Source organism: Coregonus lavaretus (assembly GCF_964263955.1).
Source record: "Coregonus lavaretus genome assembly, chromosome: 17".
Lineage (NCBI taxonomy): Eukaryota > Metazoa > Chordata > Actinopteri > Salmoniformes > Salmonidae > Coregonus > Coregonus lavaretus.
In genome coordinates this window covers 12,801,223-12,824,362 of record NC_140004.1, presented here as the reverse complement: position 1 = coordinate 12,824,362, position 23,140 = coordinate 12,801,223, and the positions used below count along the sequence as shown (strand labels likewise).

Here is a 23,140-nt window from a genome sequence, read left to right as displayed (position 1 = left end):
GACGGCATGTGTGTGAAGGGCACCTTGCAGGTCCATGTATGAGCTGCATGTTCGGAACGCTGGAGCGTGCTAAGGACCGCAGCGACAGGGTCATAAATCTATTCCTGTAATCACTCCATCCCTCCATCCTCCTCCCTCCCCCCTCCTCCCGCCATCACATCTCCAAACCCATCTCCCCCTCTAAATGGCTTCAAGGTGAGTACCAGGATTTCAGCTGGCTTTCACTCCTGCCTCCCCTCAAGCTATGATGCAATATAGTAGCTCTCTCCTTCTCTCGCGTTCCCTTTTTCTACAAGCCCTTCAGACACCAAAGGGGCGAGAGAAATTACAAATAATTCAATTAAAACATTAGGATTTCATTGCTTGTTCATTATTTTTCAGCTACTAAGAGATTACACACATTGCCCCCTTGGAATGGGGTCCTGTAGCGAGAGAAATTGGCATATGTGTGTGTAAGGGTTATCTCTAGTCCTGTGTGTCTCTATGAGTGTGTGTATGAGTATTCATGATTGTGTTTAATTTGTGAGTAATGTAAGCAGCAAAGTTTGTTGTCATATGCACATCCTTAAAAACGTAGGTGCTGGGCTAATTAAGAATACTTGTGAAGAACAGGAAGGCCCGCACACAGTGCTCACCTCCCAAAAAATACACATTTCACCTCACATGATGAATAATGTAAGTATCTGCATACATACAGTTGAAGTCGGAAGTTTACATACACTTAGGTTGGAGTCATTAAAACTCGTTTTTCAACCACTCCACACATTTTTTGTTACAAACTATAGTTTGGCAAGTCGGTTAGGACATCTACTTTGTGCATGACACAAGTCATTTTTCCAACAATTGTTTACAGACAGATTATTTCACTTATAATTCACTGTATCACAATTCCAGTGGGTCAGAAGTTTACATACACTAAGTTGACTGTGCCTTTAAACAGCTTGGAAAATTCCAGAAAATGATGTCATGGCTTTAGAAGCTTCTAATAGGCTAATTGACATAATTTGAGTCAATTGGAGGTGTACCTATGGATGTATTTCAAGGCCTACCTTCAAACTCAGTGCCTCTTTGCTTGACATCATGGGAAAATCAAAAGAAAAAAAATTGTAGACCTCCACAAGTCTGGTTCATCCTTGGGAGCAATTTCCAAACGCCTGAAGGTACAACGTTCATCTCTACAAATAATAGTATGCCATGATAAACACCATGGGACCAAGCAGCCGTCATACCGCTCAGGAAGGAGACGCGTTCTGTCTCCTAGAGATTAACGTACATTAGTGCGAAAAGTGCAAATCAATTTCAGAACAACAGCAAAGGACCTTGTGAAGATGCTGGAGGAAACAGGTATAAAAGTATCTATATCCACAGTAAAACTAGTCCTATATCGACATAACCTGAAAGGCCGCTCAGCAAGGAAGAAGCCACTGCTCCAAAACCGCCATAAAAAAGCCAGACTACGGTTTGCAACTGCACATGGGGACAAAGATCATACTTTTTGGAGAAATGTCCTCTGGTCTGATGAAACAAAAATATAACTGTTTGGCCATAATGACCATTGTTATGTTTGGAGGAAAAAGGGGAAGACTTACAAGCCGAAGAACACCATCCCAACCGTGAAGCACGGGGGTGGCAGCATCATGCTGGGGGGGTGCTTTGCTGCAGGAGGGACTGGTGCACTTCACAAAATAGATGGTATCATGAGGAAGGAAAATGATGTGGATATATTGAAGCAACATCTCAAGACATCAGTCAGGAAGTTAAAGCTTGGTCGCAAATGGGTCTTCCAAATGGACAATGACCTCATGCATACTTCCAAAGTAAGTTGTGACAAAATGGCTTAAGGACAACAAAGTCAAGGTATTGGAGTGACCATCACAAAGCCCTGACCTCAATCCTATAGAGAATTTGTGGGCAGAACTGAAAAGGCGTGTGCGAGCAAGGAGGCCTACAAACCTGACTCAGTTACACCAGCTCTGTCAGGAGGAATGGGCCAAAATTCACCCAACTTATTGTGGGAAGCTTGTGGAAGGCTACCCGAAACGTTTGACCCAAGTTAAACAATTTAAAGGCAACGCTACCAAATACTAATTGAGTGTATGTAAACTTCTGACCCACTGGGAATGTGATGAAAGAAATAAAAGCTGAAATAAATCATTCTCTCTACTATTATTCTGACATTTCACATTCTTAAAATAAAGTGGTGATCCTAACTGACCTAAGAAAGGGAATTTTTACTAGGATTAAATGTCAGGAATTGTGAGAAACTGAGTTTAAATGTATTTGGCTAAGGTGTATGTAAACTCCCGACTTCAACTGTATATTAGGATGATATAAATACATATGTGAGAGAGTGCGTGGTGTGTGTGTGTGTGTGTGTGTAATAGTAATTGAATGGCCTTCCTCCAGGTGAAATTGGAGAGTAAATGGGATGTGATGGTATCGCTCAGGCTTCATTGCCTGTTTGAGGACAGATAGGGTAATTATTGCAGTGTGTGTTCATGTGTGTGTCCATGTTGTCTGTATGGTTGTGTCTGTGTGTCTGTCTGTCTCTCTGTGTGTGTGTGTGTGTGTGTGTGTGTGTGTGTGTGTGTGTGTGTGTGTGTGTGTGTGTGTGTGTGTGTGCGTGCATGTGCATGTGCATGCGAGAGAGATAGAGAGATAGAGAGAAGGCCAGTGTGTGGTCAGGGATAGATTACTTCAGTGAGGGTTATATGACCTGGTCTGTGTTCCTGTGGTGGATTTACGACAGGACAGGACAGGTCTGTCTGTCTGTCTGTCTGTCTGTCTGTCTGTCTATCTGTCTGTCTGTCTGTCTGTGTGTGTGTGTGTGTGTGTGTGTGTGTGCATGTGTGTGTGCATGTGTTTGTGTGTGAGAGCGAGAGAGTGAGAGATAGAGATAGAGAGAGAGAGAGAGAGAGAGAGAGAGAGAGAGAGAGAGAGAGAGAGAGAGAGAGAGAGAGAGAGAGAGAGAGAGAGAGAGAGAGAGAAGGCCAGTGTGTGGTCAGCGATAGATTACTTCAGTGAGGGTTATTTGACCTGGTGTGTGTTCCTGTGGTGGTTTTAGGACAGGCCAAGACTGGACCATCACACACCCATCTCTTTCTGTGGCCATTTCACTACGCAAGACACTAACAAGCAACCCTGCAAACCATCTGCTTAACCATAATTCAACATCTTAAACACATAATCAAGGGTGTGTGTGTGCGCTGTGCGTGTACTGTATCACTGAATGTTAGTGTGTGACTGTAATGCCACACAATTAGTGCACAAATCACACCTGTCCACTTGGACAGAAACAGACCTAATCATCACTTGAACTACACAGGGGTGGACGTACTGAAAAGAACACACAGATGAGTAAGTGTGTGTGTGTGCATGCGTGCGTGCGATTGTGCTTGCTTGCGTATGAACCCACCACAGGAGGTTGGTGACACCTTTATTAGGGAGGACGGGCTCATGGTAATGGCTGGAGCGGAATAAATGGAATGGTATCAAATACGTCAAACACATGGTTTCCATGTTTTAGGAGGGATCACTACAGTGTCTTGCAAAAGTATTCATCCCCTTGGTGTTTTTCCTATTTTGTTGCATTACAACCTGTAATTTATTTGGGTTTCATGTAATGGACATACACAAAATAGGCCAAATTGGTGAAGTGAAATGAAAAAAATAACTTGTTTCAAAAAATTCAAAAAAATAAATAACGGAAAAGTGGTGCGTGCATATGTATTCACCCCCTTTGCTATGAAGCCCCTAAATAAGATCTGGTGCAACCAATTACCTTCAGAAGTCACATAATTAGTTAAATAATGTCCACCTGTGTGCAATCTAAGTGTCACATGATCTGTCACATGATCTCAATATATATACACCTGTTCTGAAAGGCCCCAGAGTCTGCAACACCACTAAGCAAGGGGCACCACCAAGCAAGCAGCACCATGAAGATCAAGGAGCTCTCCAAACAGGTCAGGGACAAAGTTGTGGAGAAGTACAGATCAGGGTTGGGTTATAAAAAAATATCAGAAACTTTGAACATCCCACGGAGCACCATTAAATCCATTAATTTTTTTATGTAAAGAATATGGCACCACAAGAAACCTGCCAAGAGAGGGCCACCCACCAAAGCTCACGGACCAGGCAAGGAGGGCATTAATCAGAGAGGCAACAAAGAGACCAAAGATAACCCTGAAAGAGCTACAAATAAAATAAAATACAATTGTATTTGCCACATGCGCCGAATACAACAGGTATAGACATTACAGTGAAATGCTTACTTACAAGCCCTTAACCAACAATACAAAGTAAAAAAAAAAAAGATAAAAAAAAGTGTTAAGCAAAAAAAATAAGCAAATAACTAAAGAGCAGCAGTAAATTAAAATAACAGTATGGATGCTATATACAGGGGGGTACCGGCTAGTCAAGGTAATTGAGGTAATATGTACATGTGGGTAGAGTTAAAGTGACTACGCATAAATAATAAACAGAGTAGCAGCAGAGTAAAAAAGGGGGACGGGGTGGAGGTGGGGGGGGGGCAGTGCAAATTGTCCAGGTAGCCATGATTAGCTGTTCAGGAGTCTTATGGCTTGGGGGCAGAAGCTGTTGAGAAGCCTTTTGGACCTAGACTTGGCGCTCCGGTACCGCTTGCCGTGCGGTAGCAGAGAGAACAGTCTATGACTAGGGTGGCTGGAGTCTTTGACAATTTTGAGGGCCTTCCTCTGACACCGCCTGGTATAGAGGTCCTGGATGGCAGGAAGCTTGGCCCCAGTGATGTACTGGGCCGTACGCACTACCCTATGTAGTGCCTTGCGGTCGGAGGCCAAGCAGTTGCCATACCAGGCGGTGATGCAACCAGTCAGGATGCTCTCGATGGTGCAGCTGTATAACTTTTTGAGGATCTGAGGACCCATGCCAAATGTTTTCAGTCTCCTGAGGGGGAATAGGCTTTGTCGTGCCCTCTTCACGACTGTCTTAGTGTGTTTGGACCATGATAGTTCGTTGGTGATGTGGACACTAAGAAACTTGAAGCTCTCAACCTGTTCCACTACAGCCCCGTCGATGAGAATGGGGGCGTGCTCAGTCCTCTTTTTTTTCCTGTAGTCCACAATCATCTCCTTTGTCTTGATCACATTGATGGAGAGGTTGTTATCCTGGCACCACACGGCCAGGTCTCTGACCTCCTCCCTATAGGCTGTCTCATCGTTGTCGGTGATCAGGCCTACCACTGTTGTGTCATCGGCAAACTTAATGAAGGTGTTGGAGTCATGCCTGGCCATGCAAATCTCCACAGCGGAGATTGGAGTATCTGTCCATAGGACCACTTTAAGCCGTACACTCCACAGAGCTGGGCTTTACGGAAGAGTGGCCAGAAAAAAGCCATTGCTTAAAGAAAAGCTTTTTGGCCATCAAGGAAAACGCTATGTCTGGCGCAAACCCAACACCTCTCATCACCCTGAGAACACCACGCTGTGGGGATGTTTTTCAACGGCAGGGACTGGGAAACTGGTCAGAAATGAAAGAATGATGGATGGAGCTAAATACAGGGAAAACCTGTTTCAGTCTTCCAGAGATTTGAGACTGGTACAGAGTTTCTCCTTCCATCAGGACTATGACCCTAAGCATACTGCTAAAGCAACACTCGAGTGGTTTTAAGGGGAAACATTTAAATGTCTTGGAATGGCCTAGTGTAAGCCCAGACCTCAATCCAATTGAGAATCTGTGGTATGACTTAAAGATTGCTGTACACCAGCGGAACAGTTTTGCCTTGAAGAATGGGCAAAAATCCCAGTGGCTAGATGTGCCAAGCTTATAGAGACATACCCCAAGAGACTTGCAGCTGTAATTGTTGCAAAAGGTGGCTCTACAAAGTATTGACTTTGGGGGGGTGAATAGTTATGCACGCTCAAGTTCAAAATATTTTGCATTTTCAAAGTGTTAGGGATGTTGTGTAAATCAAATGATACAAACCCCCAAAAAATAAATTTTAATTCCAGGTTGTAAGGCAACAAAATAGGAAAAATTCCAAGGGGGTGAATACTTTCACAAGCCACTGTATGTTGCCACAGCTAGTCTTAGTCAATGGTAGGTGTATAATTTGATCACAAGGGGCTTAGTTTTTTGTCCTTATGCAGGGTTAAGAAATACACCACTCCTCTTTTCCATTTGTATCCTACAGGGAAATGTTTGCTTGAGTGCTTACTGTTGGTATTACATGGTTATATTTAGTAGTGATGCATGCATGCTTTGGCTTCACACAGGCCTCCATATACGTTTTTCTCTTGCACACAGATATGCTACAGCCTCTAATACCGATTGGTCTACAGTGTTTGTGAAGGGAATATCTCATTCTGTAGATGATTAACACTTTCATGCCTATTGATTGACACGTGCCACTCGGCAATGACTGATGACATGCCATCGACATCCGCCCGTCACACCATCACACGTTGAGGAGAGGGCAGAGGAAGAAGAGACATACTAGTCACTAGTGGGACGCACCACTTTTAAGTGAGAATGGACGCTGTTTGAACATGGTGCTAGTGCATATCTAAACACTCAACATGCTTAGGAGATCAAGAGATGCTCTCCATGACCAAATGGCTCAGGCTGATTGGAACACATTCATCTTAATTTAGCAGGGAAAGATTTCCTCTCATACCATGCATAGCCAGGTCCCCGCCAACTGTACCTGTAAGTCGGTTCCTATACCCTCCCATCCACCGGTCTCAGCACAAGCCCTATGACCAACATCACTGCTCCTACTGCTTAGCCTTAATATGTTGCCACTTGTCTGTCTATCTATCTATCTATCTATCTATCTATCTATCTATCTATCTATCTATCTATCTATCTATCTATCTATCTATCTATCTATCTATCTATCTATCTATCTATCTATCTATCTATCTATCTATCTATCTAATCTAATCTATCTAATCTATCTATCTATCTACTTCTCTTTTCCTTTCCTCCTCCTCCTCCTCCTTCTTGTCCTCCTCCTCCTCCTCCTCCTCCTCCTCCTCCTCCTCCAACCACCATAGCCCCAAGGTGACCCTCCGTGGAGCCATGTGTTAGGGAGGGAGCACTATGTTGCCACAGCTAGTGTTAGTCAATGGTAGGTGTCTAATTTGATCACAAGGGGCTTATTTTTTGTCCTTTTGTAGGGGTAAGAAATACACCACTCCTCTTCTCCATTTGTATCCTACAGGGAAACGTTTGCTTGAGTGTTTACTGTTGGTATTATACATACTCCCCTACATATTTATTTGGACAGTGAAGCAAAACCTTTTAATTTGGATCTATACTCCAGCATTTTTTATTTGAGATCAGTTGCGGCCAAATATATTAATTATGTTTTTAGACATTTTTACAAATGAATAAAAAATGAAAAGCTGAAATGTCTTGAGTCAATAATTATTCAGCCCCTTTGTTATGGTAAGCCTAAATCAGTTCAGGAGTAAAAATGTGATACAAATAAATGGAATAGAGCTAAGCACAGGCAAAATCCTAAAGGAAAACCTGGTTCAGTCTGCTTTCCAACATATACTGGGAGACAAATTCACCATTCAGCAGGACAATAAACTAAAACACAAGGCCAAATATACACTGGAGTTGCTTACCAGGATGACACTGAATGTTCCTGAGTGGCCTAGTTACAGTTTTGACTTAAATCGGATTGAAAATCCATGGCAAGACTTGAAAATCCAATGATCAACAACCAACAACCAACTTGACAGAGCTTTTAAAAAGAATATTGTGGAAATATTGTACAATCCAGGTGTGCAAAGCTCATAGAGATTTACCCAGAAAGACTGACAGCTGTAATCGCTGCCAAAGTTGATTCTAACATATATTGACTCAGGGGTGTGAATACTTATGTAAATGAGATATTTCTGTATTTCATTCTCAATACATTTGCAAAAATGTCTAATACTTTTCACTTTATCATTATGTGGTATTGTGTGTAGTTGGGTGATAATTATATATTTTTTTTCATACATTTTGAATTCAGGCTGTAACACAACAAAATGTGGAATAAGTCAAGGAGTATGAATACTTTCTGAAGGCACTATAAGTAAAACAAATACAATATTAAGGTTTGGTCACCACACCTTGTTATTGTATTTTCAACATTGCAGAACCAATTGTATTTTTGTAAACTTAAGTTTACAATTTTAATTTAGAAAATAAAGACAAATGGCATTGACAAAATGTTTGACACCCCGGAGCTAGTAGTTGGTTGCACAGCCTTTGGCCAATATAACTGCAGACAAATGCTTATTGTAGCCATCAATGAGCTTGCTGCACTTTTCTACTGACAATTTTGCAATACGTTTCAGATGTACTTCAAAGAAAAGAACACCCTCCTTAAAATCAATTATGGGGGAGGTTCGATAATGCTTTTGGGTTGCTTGGCTGCCTCTGGTACTGGGGGCCTTGAATGTGTGCAAGACATTATGAAATCAGCAGATTATTAAAAGAGCTTTGGAGAGCAATGTTCAACCTTGTATTTCTGTTGAAGGTTGTGGGTTTTCCAGTAAAACAACAACCCCAAACACACATAAAAAGCACCTTGAAACGGTTCAAGAAGAAATGCTGGACTGTTCTGGAGTGGCCAGTGAAGAGTCCAGATCTGAGTCACATCCATAACCTATGGCGAGAGCTTAAAACAGCATGTGATGGAAGGCACCCCTCAAACGTTGAATAACTAGAGCAGTTTTCTAATGAAGAGGGGGCAAATTGCCAGTAGAAAGGCATTTGTTGGCAGTAATCTTGGCCAAAGTCGTAGCTTCGGGGTGCCAATAATTTGTATTTATTTTCTAAATCAAAATTGTAAACTTAAGGTTACAAAAATACAATTTGTTCTGTAATGTTGAAAATCCAATAAGGTGTGGACATCAACATTCTTTTTTTCTCAACTTATTTTAGAAAAAATAGTGAATTATTTAAGAAAAGTACAAGGGTGCCAATATTTTTGTCCTCAACTGTATATGAGGGGACAGTACAGAATGTCACCTTTTATTTCATGGTATTTTCATACATACAGTGGGGAAAAAAAGTATTTAGTCAGCCACCAATTGTGCAAGTTCTCCCACTTAAAAAGATGAGAGAGGCCTGTAATTTTCATCATAGGTACACGTCAACTATGACAGACAAATTGAGAATTTTTTTTCCAGAAAATCACATTGTAGGATTTTTAATGCATTTATTTGCAAATTATGGTGGAAAATAAGTATTTGGTCACCTACAAACAAGCAAGATTTCTGGCTCTCACAGACCTGTAACAACTTCTTTAAGAGGCTCCTCTGTCCTCCACTCATTACCTGTATTAATGGCACCTGTTTGAACTTGTTATCAGTACAAAAGACACCTGTCCACAACCTCAAACAGTCACACTCCAAACTCCACTATGGCCAAGACCAAAGAGCTGTCAAAGGACACCAGAAACACAATTGTAGTCCTGCACCAGGCCGGGAAGACTGAATCTACAATAGGTAAGCAGCTTGGTTTGAAGAAATCAACTGTGGGAGCAGGAAATGGAAGACATACAAGACCACTGATAATCTCCCTCGATCTGGGGCTCCACGCAAGATCTCACCCCGTGGGGTCAAAATGATCACAATGATGACCTAGTGAATGACCTGCAGAGAGCTGGGACCAAAGTAACAAAGCCTACCATCAGTAACACACTACGCCGCCAGGGACTCAAATCCTGCAGTGCCAGACGTGTCCCCCTGCTTAAGCCAGTACATGTCCAGGCCCGTCTGAAGTTTGCTAGAGTGCATTTGGATGATCCAGAAGAGGATTGGGAGAATGTCATATGGTCAGATGAAACCAAAATAGAACTTTTTGGTAAAAACACAACTCGTCGTGTTTGGAGGACAAAGAATGCTGAGTTGCATCCAAAGAACACCATACCTACTGTGAAGCATGGGGGTGGAAACATCATCCTTTGGGGCTGTTTTTCTGCAAAGGTACCAGGACGACTGATCCGTGTAAAGGAAAGAATGAATGGGCCCATGTATCGTGAGATTTTGAGTGAAAACCTCCTTCCATCAGCAAAGGGCATTGAAGATGAAACGTGGCTGGGTCTTTCAGCATGACAATGATCCCAAACACACCGCCCGGGCAACGAAGGAGTGGCTTCGTAAGAAGCATTTCAAGGTCCTGGAGTGGCCTAGCCAGTCTCCAGATCTCAACCCCATAGAAAATCTTTGGAGGGAGTTGAAAGTCCGTGTTGCCCAGCGACAGCCCCAAAACATCACTGCTCTAGAGGAGATCTGCATGGAGGAATGGGCCAAAATACCAGCAACAGTGTGTGAAAACCTTATGAAGACTTACAGAAAACATTTGACCTGTGTCATTGCCAACAAAGGGTATATAACAAAGTATTGAGAAACTTTTGTTATTGACCAAATACTTATTTTCCACCATAATTTGCAAATAAATTCATAAAAAATCCTACAATGTGATTTTCTGGATTTTTTTTCCTCATTTTGTCTGTCATAGTTGACGTGTACTTATGATGAAAATTACAGGCCTCTCTCATCTTTGTAAGTGGGAGAACTTGCACAATTGGTGGCTGATTAAAGACTTTTTTCCCCCACTGTATCTGTTTTACCGTTTAGAAATTAAAGCACTTTATGTATCTAGTCCCCCCATTTGAAGGTGTTATAAGTATTTGGACAAATTCACTTATAATGTATAAAATGTAGTCAAAAGTTTAGTATTCATTACACATTCCTTACACATGACCCGCTATGGCGATGGCTACTAATATGAATCTTCATCGAAACACTGACTACATGAAAGAGCACCGAACCTGCTGTGTGAAACCACATAGATTTGAATGTCATGATGACATATAGGCTACAAGTCCAAGGATTCTCAGTCATATTCCATCATCCAAACTCATTAGTCCCACGTTATCAGAAATTTTACAGCATTGCCTTGGTCTAAACTTGATCTAGCTTTATCTACCCAACACCACCGTGCTTGGCATTGGCCTGCATTAGCCTCAGCCAAGCTTGACCAAGGTGGAATTGTGATGTAATCCACTTTCCATATGTATTGTGCAACTGAGTTTTGAATGTGTGTATTATAAACAAAGTGTGTATTTTAAAACCTTTATATACCAGAGTGTGCATTTGCTTATTGAGACCGACTTTCCATGCACATGACATTATGCTTTTGCTTGTGTACCCAACTGTTAAATTAGCTAATATTGTAAAGCAAAGGCATGTGTTTGTTTGGTGCATGCCAGCTAATGGAGGCTGAAGTGTATAATGAGTACAGACACAGTGAGTGTTATTTTCATCTCAGGCACAGTATGTATGAGGATTATTTCTCATGGTTTGGAGTGGAGACAGCAGTGTGTGTGTGTGTGTGTGTGTGTGTGTTTGTGTGTGTGTGTGTGAGACTAATACTGTCTATCTGGAACTCAAAACTCACTGATTGCCATCTGATTACCTTCATTATCCACTTACCATAGAGCTTGTTTCACGCCCTGTGAAATGTCCCTCTGTGCCAGGCATAGTGCTGTGATAATATGTATCATTTTGTGTAGTTGGACCGTCGACTACACATTGAGGATGATCACTATAATAAGCATGCAGCTTCTCTCTGCAAGAAACACTGATCTGAAGAGACCCTGTCACCACCTGAGCTAGGGAAGGTTAATTAATGTGAGTGACAGTTCACTAAACACAGCTTGGGGGTTATGTTTCAAATGGATATGAGAGATGGACAGGAGAGAAAGCAGCCTAAAGCCAAACCAGTTGGCACTGGATGACATCAGAGTGCCTTTAAATTCACAGCTCTGTCACAGCCACAATCCCCTAGATACAGGTGTAAGCAATATGACAAAAATTCCACTAGCTTATTAGAGGGCAAGGTGGAGCTGCTATAATATTGCTTAAACCTATCATATCCTCTCAGATTTCCACAAGTGGGTAGGGTGTAGGGGCTAAAGGGGTTGTTTCTGGACAAGGCCACAGTCTCATTATTTCCAAGTCACCTCCTTCTTATCTCTACTTTGACATCTCTGTTTTTTCTCCCTAATCCCTATCACACTGATGCTTGAGACATTGCACAGTTGAGCAAGGCTCTCCAACCCTGTTCCTGGAGAGCTACTGTCCTGTAGGTTTTCACTCCTACTCTAATCTAGCATACCTGATTCTATTAATTAGCTGGTTGATAAGCTGAAACAGGTTAGTTACAACTGGGGTTGGAGCGAAAACCTACAGGAGGGTAGCTCTCCAGAAACAGGGTTGGAGAGCCCTGCAGTAGAGGCTTGGGGAGTTGGGGGCAGGGGATGTTTCCAAGGTGACGAGTGAGCGAGCGTGAACACTCACCAGCTCCTTCTTCTTCATGCATTCCATGAGGATGATGAAGAGGTGTTGGGCCTGGGTCCGGCTGTACGTGAAGGTCTTCTGGATGGTGACCAGCAACTGGTCCCTCAGAGACTCATTTATGATCCTGGTGAAAATGAGGGAAAAGGATAAAGAGGAGAGGGAAACAGGGAGGGGGAGTAGAAGGGAGAAAGGAGAGATAGAGAAAAAAGGGGTATGAGTAATTGTGGCAGATAAGGGTAAAAGAGATTTAAATTTAAGTTGAAGTATTAAAGGCATAATTCGGGATTTTGGCAATTATCCCATTTATCTACTTCCCCAGAGTCAGATGAACTCGTGGATACCAATTGTATGTCTCTGTGTCCAGTATGATGGATGTTATAGGTAGTTGCGCTAACTAGCAATAGTGCAATGACTTCCAGCCATTGCGCTAACGCTAGTTAGCATTGGCTTGCAAAACTACCTCTAACTTCCTTCATACTGGACACTTAGACATAAAAATGGTATCCACAAGTTCATCTGACTCTGGGGAAGTAGATAAGGGTCCTCGTTGCCAAAGTATCCCTTTAACATTTATCCTAAGTGTTAGGACTGTATTTGGGAAACACTACTACTGCATCTTACTATTAGCTTTTTGGAACTGTTTCTGGATCCCCGGCAATACTGTAGCAAATCTGTGTATGTGATATGTAACACGTACCCTCCTTCCTCTGAGTACTTGTGTCCAAATGCCAGGATGTCCGAAGCACGCCCACTCCCGTCACACACCACCACGGGCACAGGTGGAGTGTCCCTCAGGTACTCCAATACGATGGAGATCACATTAGGACCCCCCTCCACTATCAGAGCCACCACTGGCACTCCCTGACCAATACCTACAGAGAGAGAAAGGGAGGAAGTGGGGAGGGGTGGAAAGAGAGAGAGAGATAGTGGTGGGAGAATGAAGGAACACGGGACAAGGAAGAAATCAGAAAACAGAGAAAGAAAGGTGTAAACAAAAAGCACTCATTAAATCCCACAGGAGTACTCTGACAGACAGCCATGAGGGAGGTGTGACTGACAACATTTCAACTGACAACATTTCCATGTTGCGTGCCATGATTCAACAAGTGCCCCAACATCTCACCTCTCAACTAAAATAGAAATGCTGCTTAAAGACACATTTGTGCCACACATGGTAAAAATAGTCAGTGGCCAGCAGCATTCAGAGAGAGTTTCCTATTTCTATGGGTTTTACTGAGCATCTAGCGGAAGCACAGATCCGCACTGAGCCGCATAGAAGCCCTGGAGTGAGCACCCTCCTGCTGCACAGAGGGACGGCCTCAAGCTGGCTAATCAGAAGCTATTAAAGGGATAGTTCGGGATTTTGGCAATGAAGCCCTAACTAGTGTTAGCGCTATCTTAGCGCAAAGACAGTCTCCTGCGCTAAGCTAGTTAGCATTGGCCTGAGAAACTACCTCTAACTTCCTTCATACTGGACGCAGAGACATAAAAATAGTATCCATAAGTTCATCTGACTCTGGGGAAGTACATACAGGGTTTCACTGCCAAAATCCTGAACTATCCCTTTAAGAGTCATTAGAGGTAATTAACAGGTGGGTTCTGGTGCTCACACAGGCCTGCCTGGGAGAACGGGCTTGGAAAGAGAAAGGATGCACATAAGCACTACAGTACCAAACCCCCACAAGGATGCCCAGTTCTCTCTGAGCTTCTCTCACTCTCTCTCTCTCTGTCACTCTCTCTGTCTCTCATTTAGCTGCCACCAGTCAGTGTTTTCACTCAAATTCAAAAGCCGTGTCCCTGCCGGATCCTCCCTCCCATCCTTGCCTGCATAATTTCACTGGGGATAGGTGGGCCACTGATTCAGGGCTCGCTCACACATGTGCCATCATTGTGTCTCGCTAGCTACAGGCAAAGTTACATAAAAATGGACCTATTTTAGGGCCTAGCATACTTTAAAGTTCAGAACATCACCACACTGTACATCAGACAGGCGCAGGATAATAAGTACAGTCTCATCTATTCATAACGGTTTTAATTTACTTATTCTCTTTACCTCTTCATGTATTATGAGCAAGCGATGATGGCTACTGCGGTTTGAGGGACACCACTCATAACTGAAGGGATTAGGCTCCAATTGAAAGACACCAACACACAGACTAGGAAGGGAAAGCACAGCTGTGTCGTTGCTAATTGGCTAGAGAGAGAGCGAGAGAGTGGTGCCTGCATACACCACAACACACCACACCACTCAAACTCTGGATGTCTTACAGTATGTCTCCTCCTAAAGCTAGTTCATATGTCTGAGGGTTAGAGCAAGGTGTTGGCAACAAGGTGCTGGGTGGTGGGTTTCAATTCCCACATGGGCCACATCTACTGAATATTTGTTTAACTGTCAATGCTGGCAGTTCTGCAAATGGCTTTGGATAAAAGCGGTCTGCTAAATGACCATGCTATATTGTTATTATTTGAATATCTATGGTCTCTCAGGTAGAGTATGGACATCAGTATTATTTATTTCAGAGCAATTTAGTAACATATAAACAGTTAGCTTTGTGCTCTTTGTTGAGTAGGCTTGAAGAGCTTTGAAAAGAGCTTTCAAAAATGGAAAATAATTTCTGAAAAAGATAACTAATCTGTCATAGTTGTGTGGGGAGATGGAATCCGTTTTTTGGAGGAGATTACACTCGAGTCTATGGAGTAGAACGTTGTGCTTTGCGAGACAATTCATTAGTTTTGTCAGCACACACTGTGTGTCTTTACCTCCTCTGATAACGTTTCCACAACAGCTCACAGTCATGTTGCTGAAATGAAATCAGGGCATTTACAACCCCAACGTCAAATAGATTCCATTCCAGATACCATTACCCCATCACTAACATGTAATACATCACATGTTCACTACCATCCGGTTAATATAAGAGACATCCTTTTGAGTTTTTTGTGTTAGATTAGTGGATGCTTTACTAGTGCTAGGAGCTCGTAACTGGAGCAGATCGATCCCTTTCTCTCTTTGAATGCTCTCGCTCCATCTCTCTTTCTATCTCCACCCACCCCTCTGTATCTACTTTCTTCTCACACCCCCCTTCGCTCTCTCTCTCTCTCTTTCTCTCTACCTCTCCCTCTTTGACGTCCATGGCCTCTGCTCACAGCTATTAAGAGAGATAGAGAGCGAGAGACAGCACGGAAGAGGGGAGAAGGAGAGAAATAGTGCAGTAAGTGAGAGCCTCACCATCCCCCAATATCTATCTTTAGCCTGGGAGGGAGGGGTTGTAAGGGGGACACATTGACTCACACCCAGAGAATCATTAGCATGGCAGGAGGAGGTTTCTCTATGTGGGTCGTTTTCACACATCTAGGCCTACCCTCGTCATCCCCACTGCACTCGCTAGCACCTATTTCTCCAAAGAGGACTGGCAAATTGGAGCTGTGAAAGTATTACGTTGTGAAATGTAGAGAAGAGAAGGTCAGAGGTGGTTATAAAGGTCCGATTCTACAGAGCCGCTGTTCCATTTCCATTAGTTATGTCTCTGTCATGCTTTGACTTGTCTGTTCTTCTGTTCTCTTCTGGATATAATCCATCTGATTCTATTTCAGCTGTGCTGCGTCGTGCCGGATTTGTGACCCAAAACGAGTCATGCTCAAAAATGTAGAAGTTTTAAAGCTTATTTCCTGCAATTCTACACATTTTGCCATGTCTTATGTGTGTTCATATGATGCTGGAGTGACTCAACAAAATCAACGGGGGCCCGCTGGGGTCGAGGCCCCTGGGCCCGTACTCTGGCATGATAACTACAGGATTTAGATAGCTGGTTAGTCTAACTTACATATCTAGCTAACATGGGCTAGTAGTTGATCAACTGGACATTTCAGGTTATAAATAGCTCTCTAAGGTCTGTCAGTGAATGACATAAAAAGAGGAAAACTGCAAATGCACTACCAAATTTCGAAATTGCACCTTGTGCATTCTACTGTTACAACTCTCAATAAATTGAAAGCCCCCCTACAAAAAACAACAACTTTATGGACCCACGGTCTGTATTGAACCCGTTCTGGGTCCAGATCCTGACAGCAGCCCGCCTGTTAACTACAGTTGAAGTCGGAAATGTACATACACCTTAGCCAAATACATTTAAACTCAGTTTTTCATAATTCCTGATATTTAATCCTAGTAAAAAATTACCTGTCTTAGGTCAGTTAGGATCACCACTTTATTTTAAGAATGTGAAATGTCTGAATAATAGTATCTCAGTGCTTGAGGCGTCACTACAGACCCCCTGGTTTGATTCCAGGCTGTATCACAACCGGCCGAACTTGGGAGTCCCATAGGACGGCGCACAATTGGCCCAGTGTCGTCTGGGTTTGGCCGGTGTAGGCCGTCATTGTAAATAAGAATTTGTTCTTAACTGACTTGTCTAGTTAAATAAAGGTAAAATAAAAAAGATGGTGACCAAGCTTTCACCTCCTGACTGATGTCTTGAGATGTTGCTTCAATATATCCACATAATTTTCCTTCCTCATGATGCCATCTATTTTGTGAAGTGCACCAGCCCCTCTTGCAGCAAAGCATCCCCACAGCATCATGCTGCCACCCCTGTGCGTCACGGTTGGGATGGTGTTCTTAGGCTTGCAATACCCCCCTTTCCCTCCAAACATAACAATGGTCATTATGGCCAAACAGTTATATTTTTGTTTCATCAGACCAGAGGACATTTCTCCAAAAAGTATGATCTTTGTCCCCATGTGCAGTTGCAAACTGTAGTCTGGCTTTTTTATGGCGGTTTTGGAGCAGTGGTTTCTTCCCTGCTGAGCGGCCTTTCAGGTTATGTCGATATAGGACTCGTTTAACTGTGGATACAGATACTTTTGTACCTGTTTCCTCCAGCATCTTCACAAGGTCCTTTGCTGTTGTTCTGGGATTGATTTGCACTTTTCGCACCAAAGTACATTCATCTCTAGGCGACAGAATGCGTCTCCTTCCTGAGCGGTATGACGGCTGCGTGGTCCCATGGTGTTTATACTTGCGTACTATTGTTGTACAGATGAACGTGGTACCTTCAGGCGTTTGGAAATTGCTCCCAAGGATGAACCAGACTTGTGGAGGTCTACAATTGTTCTTGACTGATTTCTTTTGATTTTCCCATGATGTCAAGCAAAGAGGCACTGAGTTTGAAGGTAGGCCTTGAAATACATCCATAGGTACACCTCCAATTGACTCAAATGATGTCAATTAGCCTATCAGAAACTTCTAAAGCCATGACATCATTTTCTGGAATTATCCAAGCTGTTTAAAGGCGCAGTCAACTTAGTGTATGTAAACTTCTGACCCACTGGAATTGTGATACAGTGAATTATAAGTGAAATAATCTGTCTGTAAACAATTGTTGGAAAAATGACTTGTGTCATGCAGAAAGTAGATGTCCTAACCGACTTGCCAAAACTATAGTTTGTTAACAAGAAATTTGTGGAGTGGTTGAAAGACGAGTTTTAATGACTCCAACCTAAGTGTATGTAAACTTCCGACTTCAGCTGTATGTCTGGTCTACCGGGAAATGACACCCGTAACCCCCTGGTTTTGGTCAGTGCACATGGTGACAGAGACACTCCTGATCCCGTGGATCACCTGTCCCTGGTATGATTCCTTTTCCCTGGCAGTCTCAGAGATGACAGTACAGACAGTGAGCCAAGTTCCATCTCTCTCTCTCCACACTGTTTGCCCTCTGCTTATAGCCACACCTCAGCCGCCGCTTTAACAAGCACTGCACTTCCACCATGACAGATGACAGGTGATGGGTCTTTCACTCACCTCTTCCTAACCCTGTGGTCTCAAACTCAATTATCTACCTGGCCAGTGTGTATGTTTTTGTTCCAGCCCAGCATTAGCATAACACATTAAACTAATCAAGGAAGGTGTCCATTGAAGATCTTGATTGGTTGATGAGTTGAATGGGTTGTGTTAGTGCTGGGTCAGAGCAACAAAATATGCATACCTGCATGTCCTCCAGGATTTTAGATTTGAGTCCACTGTCCTAACCACTCCAATCATCTCTTCAGCTACATCTCCCTTTCAATAACTCATTATCAGTCCTGTGGGTCCCAGGTGGGCTTCATAGAATCTGGGCTTCATTAGGGCTTCATAGCATCTGATTAGAATCCAATTTCAATAGGGGCCATTTCCCATCCTTTACATATTACTGTGATTGAAAATGGTGTGTCTTGACTTCTTTCTTATGTAATTCTCATTGGCACCAAAAATTTAGTGTTCATAGGGGACAGAATGCGGTCTGACCATCATATAATTGGCATATACATTACTCTTACTGAATTTCCACGATAATATAAGGCAAGGAAACAATAGAACACTATGAAAAATCTGGGAAATCAGTCCTGCTATTCATAGCAGACTTTGAAAAGACATTTGATAAAGTACGACTGGAGTTTATATATAAATGCCTGGAGCATTTCAATTTTGGAGAATCTCTTATAAAATGGGTTAAAATTTTCCCTTTATTCATATTACAACCTCTCACTTTGTCACGCCCTGACTCAGGGGAGGCTTAAATGTTGAGTCAGGGTGTGTATATTCTTTGTTGTGTGTTTTCTATGCTTCGATCTATTATGTGTAGATCTATGTTGGCCGGTGTGGTTCCCAATCAGAGGCAGCTGTCGCTCGTTGTCTCTGATTGGGGATCATACTTAGGCAGCCTATTGGCACTAGTGGGTTGTGGGATCTTGTTCCGTTTAAGGTATGTTGTGTGTGCTACCTTGGACTTCACGTTTCGTTTAGTTTGTTGTTTTGTCGTTGTGTTTATTTGGTTTAATAAACATGTACGTATATATCACGCTGCGCCTTGGTCTGACCAGTCATTGAACGAACGTGACACACTTTCAGTTATTTGAAAAGGAAATAATCTCCCAAATATCACTATTTCGAAAACAAGCCATAGAAAGTTGAATTTCAATTTAATCCTCCAGAAACGACAGAACAAACAATGCAACAAATATTGTGGTTAAACTCAAATATACTAATTGATTTAAATAACAAATTTTTAATGTATAATCTTCGTAAATGATATCATAGGTAGGACTGGTGGAGTTATGTTGCACATGCAGCTAACAAAAACATATGGAAATGTCTGCCCTACCCAAAATGACAACCAAATAATTGCAGCATTAACGCAAAAATGGAAGAGGAAAGTGGAAGGGGGAAAAAGTAAGGAACTTGTCTGTCGGCCCTGCATTAAAGACCATAATTGGTTAAAGAAAATTGTGATAAATAAAAAAGTATACCAGTTTCATTTAAGGACCAAAGGATTGACAGCCGTCCCATATAGATTGCAAAATAGATTTTTGACGTACCGATTCCATGGCATTGTGTTTATGAACTGATACGCAAAACGACGCCGGATTCAAAACTTCATTTAAATTATTATACAAAATTCTTGCTACCAATAGAATGTTATTGATATGGGGGATACAATCTTCCCAGCTCTGCAGATTTTGCTGTGAAGAGACAGAATCATTAGATCATTTGTTTTGGTACTGTCCATTTGTAGCTTGTTTTTGGTCACAGATCCAGGAATGGCTGAAGGATTGCAATATTTACCTGGAGCTAACCCTGCAGATAGCACTACTGGGTGATCTGAAAATTCATAGTCAATCGATCAATAATATAATAATACTTTTAGCAAAAATGTTTATTTTCAATTTACAATCTGTAGAAACAATGAGAATAGAAGTGTTCAGAACTTTTGTGAAACATCACAGTACAGTTGAAAAATATATGGCAAATAGACATCCAATATGGATGGTGTTAAGAGATAGATGGGAGGTGTTGAATGGAGCTGAAGGATGGGACTAATAACAACTAACAACAACTAATAACAACAAGATAACTAATGTAAAGCATACTGTGTCCATAATAAGTATATAGGTTATAGGTTGAGAGCATTTGTGAAAGAGCACAGTTAGAAAGATATGGCATATAATTTAGTATGTATAAGGTGGAAGTAGAGGCCTAAGCGTCGTTGTTCATTAGTTTACTCCAATTAGGGGAGGGGTGGTGGGGTTGGAATGTAATAAAGGGAAATATATTTTTTTAAAGGATATGTATATATATGTATTTATATGTATTTATAAGTATATAAGTGTATATGTATGTGTATGTAAACTCAGCAAAAAAAGAAACATCCTCTCACTGTCAACAGTGTTTATTTTCAGCAAACTTAACATGTGTAAATACTTGAATGAACATAACAAGATTCAACAACTGAGACATAAACTGAACAAGTTCCACAGACATGTGACTAACAGAAATGTAAAAATGTGTCCCTGAACAAAGGGGGGTCAGTATCTGGTGTAACTCGCTGTTCTGTGATGGGAGTAGTACACAGCGTTGTACGAGATCTTCAGTTTCTTGGCAATTTATCACATAGAATAGCCTTCATTTCTCAGAACAAGAATAAACTGACGAGTTTCAGAAGAAAGTTATTTGTTTCTGGCCATTTTGAGCCTGTAATCGAACCCACAATTGCTGATGCTCCAGATACCCAACTAGTCTCAAGAAGGCCAGTTTTATTGCTTCGTTAATCAGCACAACAGTTTTCAGCGGTGGTAACATAATTGCAAAATGGTTTTCTAATGATCAATTAGCCTTTTAAAATGATGAACTTGGATTAGCAAACACAACGTGCCATTGGAACACAGGACTGATGGTTGCTGATAATGGGCCTCTGTACGCCTTTGTAGATATTCCATAAAAAATCAGCCGTTTCCAGCTACAATAGCCATTTACAACATTAACAATATCTACACTGTATTTCTGATCAATTTGATGTTATTTTAATGGACAAAAAAATTGCTTATCTTTCGAAAACAAGGACATTTCTAAGTAACCCCAAACTTTTGAATGTTAGTGTATATATATTTGTGAGAAAAAAAACATATGGGGATTGGAAGTGATGAAGACAATTACATTGATGGAAGTTACAATCTATCTGCAATATTAAAGCTGATCTACCCACCCCCCAAAAAAAAGAAAAACACAGTGCTGACGAGGGAGTATGTCACGACTTCCGCCGAGGCTGCCTCCCCTCCTTGTTCGGGCAGGTTTCGGCGTTCGTCGTCACCGGCTTACTAGCTACTGCCGATCCCATTCTCATCACTCCACTTGTCATGTCTTGTCTTGTCAATCACACACACCTGGTGCTCATTTCCCCTTGTCTTTGTGAGTGATTGTTTATTGTGAGAGCGAGTAGCTCGGTTGAGCCACTCTTCCATTTGTATTTGCCAAGGTGGAATATTTTCCCTTGTTATAGTTTCGTTTTGACGCTGGGTGCGTTTTATTTACGTAAACGGAATCAACTCTGGACATGCCTGGAGTTGTGGCAAGGGTCCAGGAGCATTCCTCGATGCTGGCCAGCTTGGGGGAAGCGATGGATCGGGTTCTTCAGGTAGAGAGGAGAGGACCCGATCTATCGAGACCAGCTGGTCAAACGGATCCAGCCACCTACACCCCAGCCCCTGGAGGGATCCAGATATCCCGGCCACCGGCGTTTGATGGGACGGCAGCGCGATGTAAGGGATTTCTGATCCAACTAGAGCTGTATTTCTCCAGCATCAGGCTGGCGCCACTGGAGCGGGAGAAGGTATCCGTCCTCGTTTCCTGCCTTTGTGGGAGAGCCCTCGAGTGGGCCAACGCAGTGTGGAACGAGGGAGGTGCTGCGTTGGAGGACTACGAGGAGTTTGCTTGTCTCTTTCGGGCCGTTATCGATCACCCGCCTGAGGGTCGAGAGGCGGGCGAACGACTGGTCCTTCTGAGGCAGGGGACGAGGACCGCACAGGACGACGCGCTGGAGTTCCGGATGCTGGCAGCGGGGTCCGGGTGGAACGAGCGGGCCCTGATCGACCATTTCCGGTGCCACCTAAGGGAGGACGTCCGACGGGAGCTAGCCTGCCGTTATGCCATGCTATCGTTCTCCCAACTGGTGGACATGGCCATCCGGCTGGACAATCTGCTAGCAGCCAGAGGACGTCCTGGTAGGGGTCTGCCCGTTCCCACTCCGGACGACTCTGACCCCGAGCAGATGGAGCTGGGGGGAGCAGCCGGTCGAGAGAGCGCAGGAGGACAGCAACAGTGGCACTCTGGTGGCACGAAGGGACAATCCACCTCACGTCGCAGTCAACGTTCTTTTGGGTCTGGAGGCGGTAGGCAGGGTACTCATGCATCACCCCAGGTAACGAACACCCAAACTTGTTCAGAGCCCTTTGCGGCACACTGTACCTTATCTATCTCCTTTCCTGATCACCTGGTAGTTTCCCAGTGTAAGGCGCTAGTCGATTCAGGCGCAGCTGGGAACTTTATGGACAGGGCATTTGCACGCCGTCAAGGCATTTCATTGGTTCCCCTATCCATTCCACTCCCCATCAGAGCACTTGATAGTCGACCATTAGGGTCCGGGTTGGTTAAGGAGGTTACTGTACCAGTCACCATGATTACACAGGAGACGCATGTTGAGCAGATCACTTTTTTGATTATTGAGTCTCCTGCTTACCCTGTAGTCTTAGGTATTCCGTGGTTAGCCCTTCACAACCCCAATTTTTCATGGCCGCAGAGGGTTCTTACGGGGTGGTCGCGTGAGTGTCCGGGTAGGTGTCTAGGTGTTTCCGTTGGTGCAACCACAGTGGAAAGACCAGACGGCACTCCCACCGTGCGCATTCCCCCCGACTACCATGATCTGGTGCTCACGTTTTCCAAGACGCAAGCGACTAAATTACCACCTCATCGGGAGGGG

General features: G+C 43.0%; 1 protein-coding gene across 1 annotated transcript in view; it reads right to left on the bottom strand.

The window, feature by feature from the left end:
• LOC311145177 (transient receptor potential cation channel subfamily M member 3-like) overlaps positions 1-23,140 on the bottom strand; it is a gene marked incomplete at both ends in the record, with an annotated part of 342,943 nt that overhangs the window by 114,483 nt on the left and 205,320 nt on the right. The window contains 2 exon segments of the mRNA XM_084181386.1: positions 12,351-12,474; positions 13,048-13,222. Of these exon segments, the coding sequence (XP_084037512.1) occupies positions 12,351-12,474; positions 13,048-13,222 (299 nt within the window).